Source organism: Trachypithecus francoisi, unplaced genomic scaffold, assembly GCF_009764315.1.
Source record: "Trachypithecus francoisi isolate TF-2019V2 unplaced genomic scaffold, Tfra_2.0 Lachesis_group1, whole genome shotgun sequence".
Lineage (NCBI taxonomy): Eukaryota > Metazoa > Chordata > Mammalia > Primates > Cercopithecidae > Trachypithecus > Trachypithecus francoisi.
In genome coordinates, this window is record NW_022681454.1 from 155,208,923 (window position 1) to 155,229,661 (window position 20,739).

A 20,739-nucleotide genomic window follows, 5' to 3' on the forward strand; every position below is an offset into this window, starting at 1 on the left:
TTTTATATAGAGCTGATGCTGTCAATATTAGTCATGTGTACTAACTTTCAGAACTTTTACAAATGAAGGTCTTAAGAAAACTTTCCTCTAACTCGTACAACTTCAAGACCTTTAAGAAAAATTGACATGATAGAGAAGGTTATGGTGGAAAACTTGTAACTTAAAACTTGTAAGCCACCTGCCATATATAAACAAAACAAATATGAAATGAGTGTTATGAAATGTTGGAAAACCAGCAGCAAAGGATGGCAATCCCTGAAAGAAGAGAAGAAAAAAGACAATAGAAAGATGAGGCATATAATTGTCTTGGCTTTCTCCTTGGCGGCATCCATTGACATTGATGCAGAAAGAGAAAACTGAAGGTTCTCACTGAACTAAGGATAAGAGAAGTTGGAATTTCAAAAAGTTGCCAGCTGGAATTTGTAGAGAAGAAAAGCATAAAGTAGAGAACTCTGCAGAGACAGCTACGGGAATCTAAATACAGATCTGCTGAGGCTTTGGCTTAATGCCTAGGATGAAACTATTCAAAATCAGGCAAAATTTTATGACTAAGGAAACAACTATAATCAGGGAGCTTACGCTTAAAAGCTACAAGAGCTTAGACAAGGATAGGTGCCATATGAGTTAGATTAAGCAGAGTGGAGAGACTTAACTGGAAAAAGCAGATTGGGAAGGAGAGTGAAACAAATCCCACTGTAAAGGCTACTCTAGACAGACTCAAATACAGTTGTTTTTTTTTTAAGTCTCTAAAAGATTAAATTGATGCCTAAACAAAACTCAACACTTCTCAAAGGAGTTCAGCAAATCTATCCTGTCAACAATGTTCAGCATTCAATCAAAAAATTAACAGATGTGAGAAGGAGTGGAAAATATGACTCATGCAAGAAAAATGTCAGTGAATACAAAGAGACAATAAATTTCAGACATGATAAAATTTGCCGGCAAGGACTTTAAGTAGCCAGTACAAATAGGTTTAAAATTTTAAAGGAAAACATAAATACAATGAAAGAATAAGTAAAAATTATTTTTAAATAGAATTTATATCGTTGAAAAATATAATATCTAAAATAAATTTAGCAAAAAAAAACCTCTGGTAGAGAATAACAGCTGATTAGACATACAGATAAAAGAAAAAAAAAATGACCTTAAAGTCAGAGCATAAAAGCTATTGAAAGTGAAGTACAGTAAGTAAAAATGTTGAAGATATGTAGAGAAAAAAAGGAACAGAACTCAGTGATTTATGGGGAAATATCAAGCATACACACATGCCCATAATTTGAATCCAAATGGATGGAGAAAACAGAAATTTATTTGAAAAAATAATGGCAAAATGTTTATTCAAAGGTTTTAAAAATGTATATCCCAAATTCCAAGTAGCTGGGTTATCTCTAGCAGAAAAAAAATTCAAGTAAAGCAAAACTAACCAAAGCTTACCATATATAAATTACTGATACCCAATGATAAAGTGAAAATCTTAAAAGTAGTCAGATAAATAGAAAAAAAAAAAAGACTAGAAATACTGGAAATATAGGAGATGTCCTTTGAGAAACCATGCAAGTACAAGCCAGAAGACAATAGAACATCTATAAATTGTTGAAAGAAAAATAAAAACCAAAAACTGTCTACTTAAAATTCAATATTCTAAGGCTGGGCGCAGTGGCTCACGCCTGTAATCCCAGCACTTTGGGAGGCCGAGGTGGGCACATCAGGAGGTCAGGAGATCGAGACCATCCTGGCTAACATGGTGAAACCTCGTCTCTACTAAAAATACAAAAACATTAGCCAGGCGTGGTGGCGTGCGCCTGTAGTCCCAGCTACTCAGGAGACTGAGGTAGGAGCATGGTGTGAACCTGGGAGGCGGAGCTTGCAGTGAGCCGAGATCATGCCACTGCACTCCAACCTGGGGAGACAGAGTGAGACTCGGTGTCAAAAAAAAAAAAAAAAAAAAATTAATATCCAACAGAAATATTATTCAATTAAAAAATAAAAGTAAAAATACTTTCACACAAACAATGGCCAAGAAAATGTATCAGGAGCAGATCTGAACTTGAAATTATTAAAGTATGTTTATTAGGGTAAATGAAAATTCAGAAGTTCAGTTTTACATGACAGAATGAGGAGAATCAGAAATGCAGTTGTTTTGTTCTCTTGCCTAATTTTAAAAACCTCTTTGAAAGATATTTAACCTCTAAAGCAAAAATGGAACAACATATTGTGTGTTTTCTATCATACGTAGAAGTTAAATGTTTGATAATATTATTACAAAGAATGATAATGGCAGAGATCAAGGAGTGCTGTTTTAAGGTTCTTACTTTATACATGAAGTGGTAAAACATTATTTTAAAATACATGACAATATGCTAAGTTTCATATTGCATGTGTGGCTTATAGCAATGTCTAACAAAAATTTTTAAAAAGGTATAACTAATAAGTCAGTAGTAGAGATAAAATGGCATTCTAAATGTTATGGAATACACCAGAAGTCAGTATAAAAGGAAATATTGAATAAAGAATGAATGAGGCTGGGCACGGTGGCTCACACTTGTAATCCCAGCACTTTGGGAGGCCGAGGTGGGCAGATCACCTGAGGTCAGGAGTTTGAGACGAACCTGGCCAACGTGGTGAAACCCCCTCTCTATTAAAATACAAAAATTAGCTGGGCATGGTGGCAAGTGCCTGTGATTGTAGCTACTTGGGAGGCTGAAACAGGAGAATTGGTTGAACCTGGGAGGCAGAGGTTGCAGTGAGTCAAGATCGTGCCACTGCACTCCAGCCTGGGTGGTGGCACAAGACTGTCTCAAAAAAAAAAAAAAAGAGGAAAGAAGAAGGAATAAAAGAAAGAAAGAAAGAAAGAAAGAAAGAAGGAAGGAAGGAAGGAAGGAGGAAGGAAGGAAGGAAGGAAGGAAGAAAGAAAGAGAGAAAGAGAAAGAAAGACAGAAAGAAAGAAAGAAAGAAAGAAAGAAAGAAAGAAAGAAAGAAAACATGGATATGATAATTTGAAAATGAATTGCAAACCCCAGTAAGAATAAGCCCAGGATACAAATGTTTAAGTTACCCCAAAGTCATAAATTTTCAAGGACTTCTTTCCCTGAAAGTGACCATAATAAAGAATCAGGGAAAAACTTGGTTCTTTGGACTTTGCATGTAGTTTAAACTTTTGGACTTTCTTTAGACTTTAAATTATAAGGGCAGAATAGTTTAATTTTAGATATCAATTACTCTGAACTAATTTTTTGGGAACTTTAATCTCTTCAGTTTTATTTCTCTCTGTGAATTTAATAATTAGAATATTTATATGTTAATTTTTGAACATGTCCATATTCTTGCTATTGAATAATTGAAGTATCTTGACGTCATGATTTAATTTAATCACAGAGCCTCTGAAGAACTCTATTGAACAGTGTAACTGAACATAATTTAACAGGGGAAACAGCATATAGAGGGAATTTTGAGGCTTTGAAGTTAATGAATTAATGTACTGTTTTATTATAGTTCAAAGTCTTCTGTAAACAAACATAGTGCCCACTAGTAGTTCTTAGGGGAAGCTACAATAGAGAAGCAATTGTTATTGAGTTAAGGACTTGAAATTTATTTAAAATATGAATATCTCCAAAAGCAGCTCTGAGAAAAGACCCTAGGTTCCACTAGTTTTGATTTGAGAAGTGATCCCAGGAGGCACAAGTGTGAAAATGGGAAAAGCTAGACAATGGAAAGGAAAACTACAATAAAAGGTAAGAGGAAAAGGGGGATGCATTCATGAGATTCATAACTATGGGGAGAAAAGGACTGGATTCTAGTGTGGACCCCTTGAACAGTGTTATATGCCCCTCAGGAGTTTCCCATTGAGTGAATGGGTAGCTGTGCTTCTTACTCACTGATTTGTGTCCCTCATTGGTTAATGAGGATCCCTGAGGACATCAAATCTCCGGAATATTAGGGCTGCCTTGAGTGTAGTTGATAAAGATTTTTGTGCAGTTAGGTTGGGGCAAAAGTAATTGCAGTTTTGCCATTAAAAGTAAGTTCCAAAAAAAAAAAAAAGCAATTACTTTTGCACTAACCTACCTAATAAATAAAATCTTAAGGAACAGTGACAGAGAGACAGCTTTGGCAGCAAGTAGTTATCAAGGGACATTCACCATAGATGAGGAGGCCCGTGTGGGCTGTGGAGCAAGACATGAATACTGTCTGCTGTGGGGCCTCATGTGGCAAAAGACTCAAATGATACATGGCCAATACCACACGCCAAGCAAGAGCCAATCGCCTAGATGACAATCAACTGAAAGTTTTAAATCAAAATTAAAAGAATAAAGAGTTGAAGAATATGAAGAAGGGAAACGTTCCCACCTGTCACCTTTTTAGGAGGGAAACTGTAGTTCTCAAAATTTATCTTCAGAATTACCAGGAATGTTTGTTAGAACACACATTGTTTTACGCCCTAGTTAGAGCTTCTGATTTGTAGCCACAGATGAGCCCTGAGAATTTGCCTTTAAAACATGTTGCTGTTCCTCCTTGTGCATGAACCACAGTTTGATAATCTGTGAGCAAGGGTAACCCTCTAGTTTCTCACTCTCTCGTTTATTAACTCACAGTGGGAGGAGAAGAGAGGGTGAAGGAGACCTCTTACTTCCTGCTCTGTAGATCTCACTGTCTCACTTTCTAGATCTCTCTGCAGTCTGGTCAAACTTAGCTAGGAAGGTTTAGCAGACCCAAGGCCGAGATTCCAGTGTTGTCTATGACCAAATGAGGAAGCTGAATTCTATGATGCAAAAAAGAAAGCTATTGTTGCCCCAGACTTAAGCTGGGTTTTCTAAATAATAGCTTTTTCAGTAATGAAGGTCATGCTTCATATCTGTATATCTGACTCTTGTGTCTTTCTTACAGATGTTTCCAACTTTGAAGGAGAAAAATCGGGGTGTTGTATATAGACATCTTGTAAAACCGACAAACAACAACCATTTTATGCAGAAGTTTTCTTATTTCAGTAGAAAAAACATCCACACAATATTATGTATGAGGGCTTAAATAATTTGAATGAGAGAGAAGTAACAGTGTGCATATAGTTTTACTGTGAATACGGACACGCTTTCTGCCCAGAGGGGAGTGTAAACACTGATGACTTTTAAAAATTTCAAACATTCTGTATCATACACTTAAGATCTACAGACGATTTGCTTTATGTAAAAAGAGAAAGAAAAGCATGAAATGAAATCCACTGGTAGAGTCAAGCTACTTTGATTTATACATAATGTTTCTTCAGACAACGGCACAGAAGCACTTTCATATTTCAATAATCTAATTTTGCATTATTTGAAAAGGAACAGGGCTATAGATAGACTTTTATTTGGCTTATGCCCTAGGATATTCAAATAGACTTTGAACTTCAGAAAGACTCCTTTACTAATTCCAATAACTTGTGGTATTTTCAGGGCTTGTTATGGTAATCAATGACATATTTTATTTTTATTACAAATTGACAAATTGTTAAGATAAATATTTTAAATTCTGAAAACCTGATTTTCTAAAGGTGCTTTTAAGCTTTTCTAAAAGTGAATGAAAAATATAAGATGAGTTAAACCAGTTTTAAAGATTTATTGGATTCCATAAATGTGCTATTTGGTAGATAATTTGCGTTTTCTTGCATTTTGGTTGTATTTTATCCAGTATTATTCCTCATTCCCAACTACTGTTTGTTGTTATTGACTTATAACACTTGAGTAATCCCAAGTTTGCTATACTTCTTGACATAAAAAACATACGTTTAAAGTTCTTATGCCAAATACAGAACATCATAAAACCAAAGGAGGGGAACACCCCAAAAAAGAGACAGTACTAATTTTAGGGCTGTGGTTGTGTAACTTATCCCACCATTTCTAGATATGTTATTATAAAATGTCATTATTCTAGTTTTTGTTTGGTGAAATATTTTGATAGATCAGAAACTTTGTAAATAAGGTGGATAGTTACCTACTTGATATTTATTTTCCCCTTTCTTCTAGATAACATAATCTTTATATTGTTGTGGCTGGCAGTACATCACAGTCAGAGAAATATATTGTGTCATGTGTTTTCATTTAGGGAGGATCAATGGAAGTTATCACTGGTGCTTTCATTAAAACCTTTTTAAAAAGTGCTTTCTCGGCTGGGTGCAGTGGCTCATGCCTGTAATCCCAGCACTTTGGGAGGCCGAAGCGGGTGAATCACGAGGTCAGGAGTTCAAGACTAGCCTGGCTAAGACGGTGAAACCTGTCTCTACTAAAAAAAAAGAAAAAAAAAAAAATAACCAGGAGTGGTGGAGGGCACCTGTAATCCTGTAATCCCAGCTACTGGGGAAGCTGAGGCAGAGAATTGCTTGAACCCGGGGGTCGGAGGTTGCAGTGAGCCAAGATTGCCCCCCTGCACTCCAGCCTGGGCAACAGAGCAAGACTCGTCTCAAAAAAAAAAAAAAAGTTATTTCTCATGTGCCAGGTGTCATTTCCCCCTTCCTGCCTCTTCCTGTTTCCCTGTTGAAAGGTCTACAGAATTTCCACAGCCATTTTGAAGTCACAGGATGAGACTGAGGGTAGAAACTGTTTGCTAATCATAATAGGGGAAGCTTATGATACTGAAGACATTATAGATCTGCCATCCGCAAACCGCTCTATCTGTTTATATGTTAGAAGAATACACTTGTATCTCCTTTGAGCCCCTGGCCTTTTGGGTCTATGTGATAGCAATTAAAGTTAATCCCTCACTGTTAAAAATAAATATAAAATGAACTTTGAAACAAACTTATTGCCTTCCCTTGTTGATATAAATGCAGCAGAACAAGTTTTTGATCAATGATAGTTGAATTTGATAAATCAGTGATATTTTATACCTTATTTCTCTTTGTGGTTAAGACTAGAAGTGGCAAACTAGATTAGGACATTTGGGCTGCTTAAAACTCTAGCAAACCTTAGTGGTCCACACAGTCCTTCATATAGACTTGACCTAACTAGAAACAATTTTTTAGAAACTGAAATTGCCAGCTGCTTTGAGAAAGAGCTTTGAGTGAGGGTATTGCATATCTTCCTCTCTAGTACCTCATTCTAGTAATATTTGATCCTTGGGAATGCCAGTCAATTTTCATGTCACATTTATCATGTCCTCTCCTGTGTCCTTATCTCACACTTAGTCTGTGACCTACCGTAATCACTCCCTTGTAAACTTATTTAACTTCTTCACTCCTAACTATCCCCCACTTACTCACCTGACAAACAAATGCTCGCTAAATCAAAGTATTTTTTTTCTCTCATGGCCAGTTTACAGTCAACCACAACAGAAGGAAAACATACTTCATGAATACTGTAAGCTCTCCCCTACATACCAACTACATATTGTTATTTCAATCACCCTCCTTCATTGCAAGATAATTATTTGACATTTCCTTCCCTCCCACAACCGTTAAAACTATTATGAACTCTTCACTTTCAACCATTGGTATTTTTCACTTCCCTGAAGAAAATTTAGGTAATGCAAAAAGGACGTCCTCATGCTCCTGCACTGTGAATCTTTTCCCAAACAGTCTGTCTTTCTCTGTGTTTCAACAGAGGAACTATTCATCTTCCAAAGATCAGTCCGTCCTTCTGTGAATTAGATCACATCAATTTTAAATTTAATTGATTTGTTACTATAATTATCCTTTTGGTCTTATAAATTATCTGCTTTTCATCTTTACTGGATTATTCCCATCAGCATAAAAGATGATCATATCTGTAACTTTTATAAAATCCACTCCCTTGAATGCAGGCGCTTTGCAGCTACTGCAAAGTTCTCTCTTTATTTTCAGCAAATGTTCTCCTTTAAAAGAGTTAATGATAGACGTGTTCTTTACTTTTTCACTTTCCTTTCTCTCTTGAATTGACTATAATCATAGTTTTATCACCAATACTTGGCAAAAGCTGGTCTTGGAAAGGTTAATAATTGCACACAAGCACTGAAATCTAGTGCTTAAATTATACTCCTCATCTTGTTTGCCCTCTCAGCAATGATAATTTCATTGGTTTTCTCTCCAAACCCCATCCCTTCCTGAAAATCTTTATGCCAAGAAAGTCAGAGCAGTTTAAATGTTATGGGACGTAATCGAAAGAAACTGGTTTTGCTCCCTGTGGGATAGTGGTTCAGGGACCCTTGTACCTCGAAAAGGAACAGCATTGGAGTTCAGCACAAGAAATCACTGCTAATATTGAATTCCTTTTCATTAATTCATAATGCTAAGGCTGATGGGGAGCACTCTGTTTCTGAGACCTCATTATTTCTTTATTCCCATATTCCATCTTCAGAAAAACCTGAGATCAGAGAGTAAGCAGTTCATTCACGGAAGGGGATGAAATAGGGAAGCTGCCCTTCACCAGTGCTGCTCAGTGCAACCTTGCAACATGAAAGCCCACAGTTTGGCTCAAAGTCTCTTCGTGGGTTTCCCAGCTGGAGCATGGCAAATGAATAAGTTACGTAAGAAACCTACATCAGACATGAATGAGGAGCAGCAGCCCCTGAAGAGCAGCCGTTTAGAATAGTTGTCACACTTTACCACGTATCATAATTTCCCGAGACGCTTTTCAAAATGCAGATTTCAAATCAGACTTCCTGAGAGTGCTGGTGAAGGCCAGGGTTCTGCACTTGTGATCTTTTATGCGATTCTGATGCAGGTGGGGAACATGCCATACACTCTAAAAACTACTAGAAACTCTTACACGGAAGAACTAGGACTGGGAGTGAGGATAAGAGATAAAAGACAGTGTTGGAAAAAAAAAAAAAAGGCAGGACATTAATCTTGTTGAATAGGCGAACAGTCAGTAAGCATTTGCCACAAAATAGAAAGTGAGCGCCAGATGTGCAAGAACAATTTCCCCATGGATGCAGCATTTACATAGAGGGAGGAGCATCCTCAGCGCACACTTGTCCTACTCCCTCAAGATTGTGTATCAGCAGGTATAATTACTATATATATGAAAGTCCATCTCCAAACATCTGAGGCCACTGGGAACAGCATGAATCAACTTTGCGTCTTGCCTGCTTTCTTCCCTGGCTTCATGGAAAGTTGGGTTCAAAGATTTGATTATGTCTAGATGCCAACTGTATTTTCACCAGAAACCAAGAACTAGATCTGCTCCTTTGGAGTGTCAACAATAGTTAAATCAGATTGCCCAATATGTTCAAACTTTTTGGAACATTTTATTAATTGATTTCCAGTACACGTACTTCTCATCACAGGGTTCTCCTTCTCAGTCTTCTCCACTTGTTAACCTCAGATCCAAGGCTCAATCCTCTGACTTCACATCCATCTATACTTATTTCTAATGTGACCTAATTAAGCTCAGATTTATGACTTTAAGTGCAATTTATACATATTGATATTACCTGAACATACAACTTCGGGCTTTCATGTTCTTCAATTGAATACTTGACATTTCCATTGATAATTATATTTAAGTTAACATGCTAAAATTTAATTTCACCCAATCCCAAAATGTGTTCCTTCTTCAAAGCAGTAAATGGTACACCCATATACCTAACTGTTTCCTTCAGATTCCTTAAGATCATTTTTTTAACTCTCGCATTCACATGCTATTCCTCAGTGATACTCACAGAAGTACTTTTAAAATATATTCCAAACGTGACCACTTCTTTATAACTCCACCATTAAGACTATATTTTAAGCTACCACTATCTCTTACTTGGACACTAAAATAGTCTTTAAACTATTCATTTGTTTTTTAAAAAAAATCAGAATGTGCTACTCCATATACTAAACACTTCGATAGCTTCCCCTTATACTTAGAACGGAAATCCAAATATTTACCTAGGTCCACAGGGCTCCATGTGATCTGCCCCAAGGCTACCTCTACAAGCTCATTATCTGCCACTCTGCTCTAAATTCATGCTCATCACACTAGCCATCTCGCTTTTCCTACCAAAAGCCAAGTAAGTTTCTGCCTCCTTTTTATAAGTCATAGAGTATATTAACATATATATTACAATAAATTATGGAAATGAAATGTTTACTAATAAGTCACATATGCAACCCTGTATTAATGCTAGTAAATAACTACAATTTAAATTAAATTAGAAATAAAGAAAAGCTCTGATTGTAGTACTGATATCAGCCCACCTGGTCCACATTCATAGACACCCATTAAATTAACCATCAAGGGTATAAAATTTGCTATACATGAATAATAGTAGTCTACATCATTAATGCAATCAATTAAATAGATGATCTATTTAAAATTTTTGTTTCTAAAAATTTATGCTTGCCTAGTTAATATTCTAAACTAAAACATAATGTAAAGTTCTTGTGTTCTAATTTTCCAATTAAAATGAGTTACTTTAACATTTTATGATAACAAAAATAGTACTAATTTATAGTGCTTATTCACTTGGAAACTTTGTGGGTTTTTTTTTTTTTTTTACTTAAAAAACGTTTACATTATCAATTGAGTCTCAAAACTTGAAATATTATTAGTACCTTGCAAAATTAAAAAAATTGAAGGCTTCCCTTCCTAGTAAACTGTGCTGTTCTTTGAATAGTCAGGGTAACAAAAATCATTTCTTACCGTTCACTTGGAAGATGTGAGTCTGATAGACTTGTTCGTAGCCATCTGCATAGCAGGTGTAATTGCCCATATGAGTTGTGGTCACCTTGGTAATGTACAAGGACCCATCATCTCCAAAATCCTATTTAAAAAATGAAATAAAACCAAGTGTTTGCATTTTGAATTAATTGTAACAATTTTGTTTTTTTAAAGGTGTATTCAGGTGCAAAACACATAGACTCAAATATTGTTTTAAAATTATCAGAATGAGAATTGTTGGATATATAAGTGTAAAGGATCTGTAATTATAATTTTCTAACAATATGCTTTGCTTAAAAAGCATCATCTCAACTCATAAATATAGCTTTCAAATATTTATTTGAAATGTGTGTTTAATATATAAAGTAAGTTAGTTTCCACATATGTGTTCTAATTTAGTTCCCATTTTCAAAATTAATACAGGCCAGCCAGGCACGGTGGCCTCACCCCTGTAATCCCAGCACTTTGAGAGGCCAAGGCAGGTGGATCACTTGATGTCAGGAGTTCAAGACCAGCCTGGCCCACACGATGAAGTCATGTCTCTACTAAAAATACGTAAATTAGCTGTGTGTGGTGGCACACACCTGTAGTCCCAGTTACTCAGGAGGCTGAGACAGGAAAATTGCTTGAATCTGGGAGGCAGAGGTTGCAGTGACCCGAGAATGTGCCACGGCAATCCAGCCTGGGCGACAGAGTGAGACTCTGTCTCTAAATAAATAAATAATTACAAATAAAAAAATTTTAAAAAAGATTAGCACTGCTATAAGGTGTTTTCTTCTTGTGAATGGCTAAAACAAATATCCGTTAACTGCATTCTTCACCCTGGTAGTTATCCACTACTTCTATATTACTTAATTATATATTTACCAATAAAAATAATTATTAAAGCAGTGTGATCTCGGTGATAAAATTTATAGACATAACATAGAATAGCATTTATTTTCCAAGCCCAGATACCATCAACACATTTGAATAAAATAACCATACCATTTCAAAATAATAGAGATAAATGCATAACCATTTTGAAAAAAAAAGAAAGGAAATAAACTTGCACTGTTAAAATCAAATCCATGAAGCACCTCCAGAACAGCAAAGATCAGAAAATTTTCTCTTCCATTACGATAATGATTATTCTGGCAAAAATTGCCAAAATCATTTTTTTTTCAGAATTCTGGAACCAGAGAAAGGCTCACAACAGCCCACAGAGTATTTATTCAAAAAGTGGCTGGCTCCTAATAAGAATGGCAAAATTTATGTGGCATTTTAACTTTACTTCCTCAACACCTCTCCACAGCTGCATGGTGGCCTTGAACTAGGCTCCTTGAAATTATGCCAGCTATGAAAATCATCATCCTAGAAGACATTGGAAGGGAAAGAGCAAGTCTGAAGCTCCTCCAAGACTCATCCTGAGAGAATTGTACCTGTTGGATAGATTAGCAGCTCCTCAAAAATAGACATTTTCATGACTTCTTTTTATTTGAGCTTTGAGCAACACTTAAAGCTCACTCTGTGTAAAGAGTCCCATCCCTATCCCTAATGTCTGTGTGTGTGCGTGTGTGTGTGTGTGTGTGTGTGTGTGTGTGTGAGAGAGAGAGAGAGAGAGACAGGGTTCCCAGGCTCTGGAGTGCAGTGGCATGATTTCGGCTCACTGCAATCTCTGCCTCCCGGGTTCAATCAATTCTCCTGCCCCAGCCACCCCAGTGGCTGGGACCACAGGGGCACGCCATCACACCCAGTTAGTTTTTGTTTTTATTTTGAGATGGAGTTTTGCTTTTGTTGCCCAAGGTGGAGTGCAATGACATGATCTTGTCTCACTGCAACCTCTGCTTCCTGGGTTCCAGCAATTCTCCTGCCTCAGCCTCCCAAGTAGCTGGGATTACAGGCGCTACAGGTGCGTGTCACCACGTCTGGCTAATTTTTTATATTTTTAGTAGAAACAGGGCTTCACCATGTTAGCCAGGCTGGTCTCGAACTCCTGACCTCAGGTGATTCAGCCGCCTCAGCCTCCCAAATTGCTGAGATTCCAGGAGTGAACCACTGCGCCCAGCTAATTTTTGTATTTTTAGTAGAGGCATTCGGTTTTCACTATGTTGGCCAGGCTGGTCTTGAACTCCTGCCTCAGCCACCCAAAGTGCTGGGATTACAGGCATCAGCCACCACACCCGCCCCCTAAACTCTTTATTGAAAGGAAACAACAGCACTTGTTTAACATTACAACTTTCTGCAACAGAGATACTAGTTGTAGATAACAGTAGTGTTTGACTAGATAAACATTACAAGATAAACCTGAGGAATGGGCTCTCGGTAGAGAAATTGTAGAGTTCCACAAATTCCTAGGAGTCTAGAAGGCCACACAAATGTGCAGGACTGTGTGCATGCTCAGCAGAGATATGTGAATCCCTATTATCTCATCTCTAGCTGCACACAAGGCTCTACACAAGCAGAAATTGAAGGCTAAGACAGAGTCGTGAACTATATAGGAACACTCATATTGTAACACAAAACAGAGATAGAGAACCTCAACAAAGCCTGGGAGACATACTGATGCAAGGCATTTAATTAAATCCCTGTTCAATCACTAGCTCACCACTAAGAGTGAATCCCAACAGCCACACACAACATACCAAAGAAAAATAGGTAAATTCAGCTTCATAAAAATTACAATTTTTTGCTGCTCAAAAGACATCAAGAAAGTAAAGAGATATTTGAAGAAAATTTATCTGATAAGGATCTTCTTTTCAGAATATATAAAGAGTAACTAGAATTCAACAATAAAAAAACAAATAGACTGGGCATGGTAGCTCACACCTGTAATCCCAACACTTTGGGAGGCCAAGGCAGGCAGATCACCTGAGGTCAGGAGTTCGAGACCAGACTGGCCAACATGGGGAAACCCCGTCTCTACTAAAAATACAAAAATTAGCTGGGCATGGTGTCACATGCCTGTAATCCCAGCTACTCAGCAGGTTGAGGAACAAGAATTGCTTGAACCCGAGAAGTGGAGTTTGCAGTGAGCCGAAATCGTTCCACTGCACTCCAGCCTGGGTGCTCAAAACAAAACAAAATAAAACAAATAGTCTAATTAAAATAATGGGTAGAGGATTCAAACGAACATTTCTCAAAAGATTTACAAATGAACAATAAGCACATAAAAGCACATTCAGCATTACTAGTCACTAAGGATGTGCAAATAAAAACCTCAGTGAGATACTACTTCATATGCTCTACATTGGTTAAAATAAAAAAGAGACAATTGCAGATGCTGGAGAGGATGTGGAAAATTTGGAACCTTTACACATTGCTAGTGAGAATATTAAATGGTGCCTCTGCTTTGAATAACAGTTTGGCCACTCCTCAAAAATCTAAACTAAGTTACCTAGGACTAGCAATTCATTCCTATGTACACACCCAAAAGAACTGAAAACATGTCTGATACTTTCTGTATGCAAATGTGCATAGCTTTATTACTCATAAAAGGCAAAAAGTGAAAACAACCCAAATGTCTATCAATGGATGAATGGATAAATAAAATGTAGTATATCTATATAATGGAGTATAGATTATTTGACAATAAAAAGGAATAAAGTACTGATATATACTGCAACATGAATAAACCTTTCTTTTCAGCCTTCGGGCCTTTGTATGAATCTTGAAATTAATATTCTAAGTGAAAGAAGCCAGACACAAAAAGCCACAAATTGTCTAATTATATGACATGTCCTGAAGGACTACATCCATAGACATAGAAGACAGATTTGCGGTAACCAGGGACTGAGGGGTTGGGGGAGAGGGAAATAACTGCTAGTAAGTCTGAAGTCCTTTTTGGAGGGATGAAAATATTCTAAACTTTGATAGCCATGATGGCTGCACAATTTTGCTAATATAGTAGAAAGCACTGAATTGCACACTATGAATGGGTTAATTTTATGGTTTGTGGAGAATATCAGAGTAAAGCTGTTGTTAAAATAAAATCTATATGAAATACTTAAATACAAAAAAATGCCATAATCAAACTATATATATATTCTTAGTTAATGAAATCTTCACTGAGTATGAAAAAATTGGAAATCAAAAAAGAAAGAATAATTGACATATTTATATGAAGAAGAAACACTTTTGCATTCCAAAACATTGCTATCAGTAACAGAAAGCTGATTAACCACAAATTATCGAGACAAAACTCAAAGCATTTAATCTTTATTTATAAAGCAGTTATCAGTATGCCAGACACTACTGTAAACACTTCACAGAAATGGACACATTTCATCTGTATATTAAACCTATAATGAAAGATCTATTAATATTCTCCCACTTTATAGCCAGGGATGCTAAGATGTCAAGTAAGCTACTAGTTCCACTTGGCCTCTAATTAGCAGAGCTAGGATTGGAAACCAGGTAGGCTTACTCCAGAGTCTGTGTTTCACGCTCCCACAACACACTGCCTTCTTTGTCAATCATAACTTGAGCTCGGGGATAAAGACAGGAAGAGAGAACAAAGAGGAAATTTGAGACAAAATGTTCAAAACAAAAAAGGTAAAATATACTACCAGGTTTGAAGAAAAAAGGCTGTAAATGTAGTGAGAGTGCATGTGCCCATAGAAGAAAGGCTGGGTAGATCCACTGAAGTTTGGGTCAAAAGACAACATTGTAAAACATGTCAACCCCTGTATTCAACCCCTTTTCTCAGCTGCAGAGAATGAGGATATGAGGTGCTGGTGCAGAAAATTCTTTTTATTGTCATTATCATTATTATTATGATTATTATTATCATTACTATACTTGTACATACCATGCAGAATGTGCAGATTTGTTACATAGGTATACAGTGCCACGGTGGTTTGCTGCACACATCAACCTGTCATCTACATTAGGTATTTCTCCTAATGCTATCCCTCCCCTAGACCCCCACCCCCGACAGACCCCAATGTGTGATGTTCCCCGCCCTGTGTCCACGTGTTCTATGGTTCAGCTCCCACTGTGTCCATGTGTTCTATTGTTCAGCTCCCACTTATGAGTGAGAACATGCGGTGTTTGGTTCTCTGTTCTTGTGTTTGTTTGCTGAGAATGATGGTTTCCAGCTTCATCCATGTCCCTGCAAAGGACATGATTCATTCTTTTTTATGGCTGCATAGTATTCCATGGCGTATGTGTGCCACTTTTCTTTATCCAGTCTATCAATGATGGGCATTTGGGTTGGTTCCAAGCCTTTGCTATTGTGAATAGTGCTGCAGTAAACATACATGAGCACGTGTCTTTATAGTAGAATGATTTATAATCCTTTGGGTATATACCCAGTAATGGGATAGCTGGGTCAAATGGTATTTCTCATTCTAGATCCTTGAGGAATCACCACACTGTCTTCCACAATGGTTGAACTAATTTACACTCCTACCAACAGTGTAAAAGCGTTCCTATTTCTCCACATCCTCTCTAGCTTTTTAAGATGTAATTGGCAAATTTTGAATATACTTTACTATAAATAGTCTTAAAGATTTTTTCCCAGATATTTATTATGAGGATTTACTTTCTAAGAGTTTTTTGTTCATTGTCTCTTCCCAATTTTAATTTTGGATTTAGAATTTTTCATGTTTATTTCTAAATTTTTAATGTGTTGCTCAGTTTTTAATGTTATATACAATATTTATCAATAAAAAGTGAGCATTTATTTTCACTTCATTTTTGTAAAATGTAACTAATTTTGTCAGTATCTTTTGGTAAAGAAACTGTTTTCCCTCTGAAATGTGATTTTTAAAAAATATTTATATCTTTAAAATATGATAGTATCCACTGACTTACCAAAGTTCACATGATAGTACTCCAAAACCATATCTGATATAATTTCTGACTTTACCTATATTTATGCTAGGTGAATTTCTGTTAAAAATAGCTTCCCTCAAACTGACTCACACTACAGATTTATTGAAAACAAGAAAATGATTATGGAGCTATTGCATCTGGCCTTGAAAATGATAAAAATCTTCTGACAAGGAAAAAAAGATCAGAGAAAAGAAAGAGATAAATGGGAGAAGAGGAGAAGGAGGAGGAGGAGTCAAGGAAGAAGGGATGAGGAGAAGGGAGGCAGAAGGGGAGGAAAAGGAGGGAAGGGGAATCATATTGTACACTCTGGCTGTCATACGGTTTAACTGAATATTTCCTTCATAACTCTCAATAAAATATAAATCCTCAATATCATATTATATAAGATCAATCACACCACATTTCTACAACTCCCAGAGGAAACTGTCATGGTGCTACTGTCACTAATTTAATGAGAGAAAGTCTTATGAGCTACACAATAGGAGAGGATTTGGAGCTTGAACCTCCACAAAAAGTAACCATTGATACAAATTTCACAATATAACTCCAGCTTTCACCACAGGCTACCATTAAAAACAGGGGTGATACAGACAGAACACTGTAAGGGAACTGAAATGCTAAATGAAAAGACAAAAGACTGTACCCCATGTGAACAGTAAGCAGATATTTGACATGTTGTAGAGTATAATGGGGGAATGCCAGACTTTTGTATAAATTAGTTGAGAAAGATTAGAGTAGAGTATTTTTAGAAAGATTTTGAGCAAAAAAATAATTATTGATGACTAGAAATATAATAGCAAGATATCTAGTCTGCATAACATAGACATAAATGCAGGGCAAGAAAGTGTAAAACTCATTACAACCAGAAAATATCATGGAGACCGGATCACAACAAAGAATTAGTACACTGGACAAGAATAATTAAAAACAATAGTGAAAATTCTGGATATATGTGGATGGTATTTGTGATTATGTTTATATTCAAATATGCCAAACTGTATATTAACATTGTAATGTGTATTTTCAGATAATTCTTTTAAAATTTATTTAAAACCTGAAATAAACAACTTTTCCATATGTCCTTTAGAGCCACCTAGAGAGTACAGTCTTTCTCTTTCTAGTATAATCAAGATTCCTTCATCCCATGATGTAAAAATTATCCAAGACTACAACTTTCAAGGTGTTTTATTGAAATCTGTGTTATCCCATAACACCAAATCTCTTTTAGTTACACTGCTCTTCTTTCTAAAACAGTATATCTAAATTACCATTACCATTTCTAAGCTGTATTTGTTTGTTCATATTTTTATCTCTTTCCTCTAAATGGAATTAAAATATTCCAGCCAAAATTTTCTTTAATATACAATTTTATAAACACCTTTTCAGGCAGCTTTTTGAATGAGCTAGACTTTAACTAATAACTTCTTATCAGTCTGAATAAAGCATAGATCTTTTCAATATATTTAAAATAAAACACCATATTTCAGTCTATTTAAAATAAATAATAAATATTCATTGAGCATGTAAATATGTCGAGTGCTATGCTGAACAATTTAAACGAAACATGAAATTTTATCATTTAAACTTTGTCAAAAAGCCCCCATTATTAATCCCATTTTGCAGATAAGAAAACTAAAACATACTGCTGTTGAATAACTTGGTTGTGGTCACCAAACAAGGTGAGGGGTCTCATATTAGCATCCAAACAGACTGAAGAATTTGGCTGTTCTTTTTATATAATTCTTAACACATTCTTTTTTTTTTTTTTAGATTCTCCATTAATTTTAGCCAAGCCTCCAATTTATGCTTTGAGTTTTGTTATATGTATAAAGACATATCAAACCTACTCTTTACCTCCATCCTGATACAGCATTTCTGATCTTTTATTTTCTCAGCAGTTTTATAATCTTTTTTTTTTTTTTTTTTTTTTTTTTTGAGACGGAGTCTTGCTCTGCCGCCCAGGCTGGAGTGCAGTGGCCGGCTCTCAGCTCACTGCAAGCTCCGCCTCCCGGGTTCACGCCATTCTCCTGTCTCAGCCTCCCCGAGTAGCTGGGACTACAGGCGCCCGCCTCGTCGCCCGGCTAGTTTTTTTTTGTATTTTTTAGTAGAGACGGGGTTTCACCGTATTAGCCAGGATGGTCTCGATCTCCTGACCTCGTGATCCGCCCGTCTCGGCCTCCCAAAGTGCTGGGATTACAGGCTTGAGCCACCGCGCCCGGCCTATAATCTTAAATAGATCATACAAATGTGTGATGTGGAGGCTCAGCCATAGTTGAGAGTTATAGCCTTAGAACAGACAACCTGAATTCAGGGACAAAATCTTCCACTTATTCCGAACCCTTGTTACACCTTTATAATTTGACTGCCAATAGACACTCCATAAATATTTCCTCAGCGATTAAATCTTTATGAGCCTCTACACCATTACAGAGTTGCCTTAAGGCATTGATGCCTGGAAAGAGTTTATAGGAAAAAAACACAAAATCATTTATTTTGTTGAGTTGATTGCTTATATATTTTTCAAGGTAGTGTAAATGGGAACTTTGGAAAAAAGAACATCTGTAGCACGTATGTAAAATTGTGAAAATTTTTATGGCAACTACCAATTGATTATAATCAGTTATGTTAGAGTAACAAAACATTTAACAACCTATAGATGATGAGCACTGGTTAATCAGAATGTACAAGGCCGTAAAAACCAGGTATTGATTATATCAGTACATAACAGTTGAATTTCAGGCCTTTATTTAACCACATGTTTTAAAATCATATTGTTTAGATCGCTTCAATCTAAAAGAAGTTTCATCTGTTATAAAATGGTAAATTTTAAATGTTAGCCCACTTTCTTTTTCATATTATGTTCCTCCTTATAGTTCTAAATTGTATGGTACTCATATTATTTGCACTTTAAATACAGTTTTCTGTATAAAATACATGTTTTGATATACACTGACATTGAAGTAATTTCTTTTCAAATTCTGAATTTTCTATTATAGGCGTTTACTTTGCAATACTGTAAAAGCGATTTTCCTAGCTTTTTGTGTAAACAAAATATATTTTCATAAAATAACAATAAAATAAATTTAAGCAAACTTCTACATATGGAGACCGACTAAATTACTATTATTTCACAGTAGATAAGATTTTCTAGAAACTATGGATTTTTCTCAGTAGCCTATTTACTAACATACTTAACATAGAATCAGTAAATAACACTGTGAAATAATAATTAAATAATGTGTTTAATTTGGTAAATACATCATTTTGAAAGCTCCTTTCCTTAAAGTAAATCATTACATGAATCAATTTAAAAAGATGCAATAGAAATGTCAACTAACATGGATTGAAACTATTGCTTAAAATTATTAAGCAAACAAAAATAAAACAGCTGCATTCTCTGGTATGAAAAGCAAAACCAAAATGATGAGAACTTTGTGTAAAAATATTGTTAGAGAATAAATGTAAAATAATTAAATTAATTATATTTTAATAAATTTAAGAAAATAATCCTGCAAAAAGATTCTAATATCTTCAAATTATTTGATATGTTCTCTTCTTGACCACACTTCTCAGAATTCCTTATTGTTAGCATAACAATTTAGGAATAACTACCTCTCAGAATAATCAGGGAAAAGGGGAACATTAATGAAAATCCCTACAAGTTCTAAATGGTTGTTGAGTTTCATGAAGTTTTACAAATGTTGTTTAGAATACAATGTAATTCGTTAAAAGTAAAAGAGTTCTAGAAATATAGAAGTTTCTACATTCACTCTTGAAAAAGTTTTGAATGGAGTAAAATGAGCTGCAGGTATTTCTCCTGTTAGAGTAAAAGAAGACAAGCAGAAGAAGCCTATGGCAGTTGTCTTGAGTAGACACTTGTACAATATGCAGACCCAATGCAATAGGTTATGGAGTGCTTATAGGTTATCAAAAGCTACACAAAGAGGGTAAGATGTGTCCCTCAAATTCTAGTGTGGAGAAGGTAAAGGAAAGTAGATTAGGCAAAATGAGAACAGTAGGATTTGTAACAATAGCTATGAGATCACAAAAAGTTCACAAATACAAATACAACATGAACAATATTCATTGAGAACATGATAATAGTTTATTGAAAGGTATTAAAGAATATCTTACTCAGTGGAAAACATGACTAGAACTCAATATTTTAAAGGTATCAATTATTACTAAATTAATCCAAAATTTCAACACAACTTCAAGTGATAAAAATCAACATGTTGGCTGGGCACAGTAGCTCATGGCTGTAATCCCAGCACTTTGGGAGGCCTAGGTGGGTAGATCAACTGAGGTCAGGAGTTTGAGACCAGCCTGG

The 20,739-nt window shown here is 35.8% G+C and overlaps 1 protein-coding gene across 2 annotated transcripts in view; it reads right to left on the bottom strand.

Annotated features, from left to right (window-relative positions):
• The window catches only part of FSTL5 (follistatin like 5), an 812,556-nt gene that overhangs the window by 198,460 nt on the left and 593,357 nt on the right, over window positions 1-20,739 (bottom strand). For both annotated transcript variants that reach the window (XM_033215581.1, XM_033215579.1), the window contains exon 8: window positions 10,575-10,695. In XM_033215581.1, coding sequence (XP_033071472.1) covers window positions 10,575-10,695 — 121 coding nt within the window. The remainder of the gene's footprint in view (window positions 1-10,574; window positions 10,696-20,739) is intronic.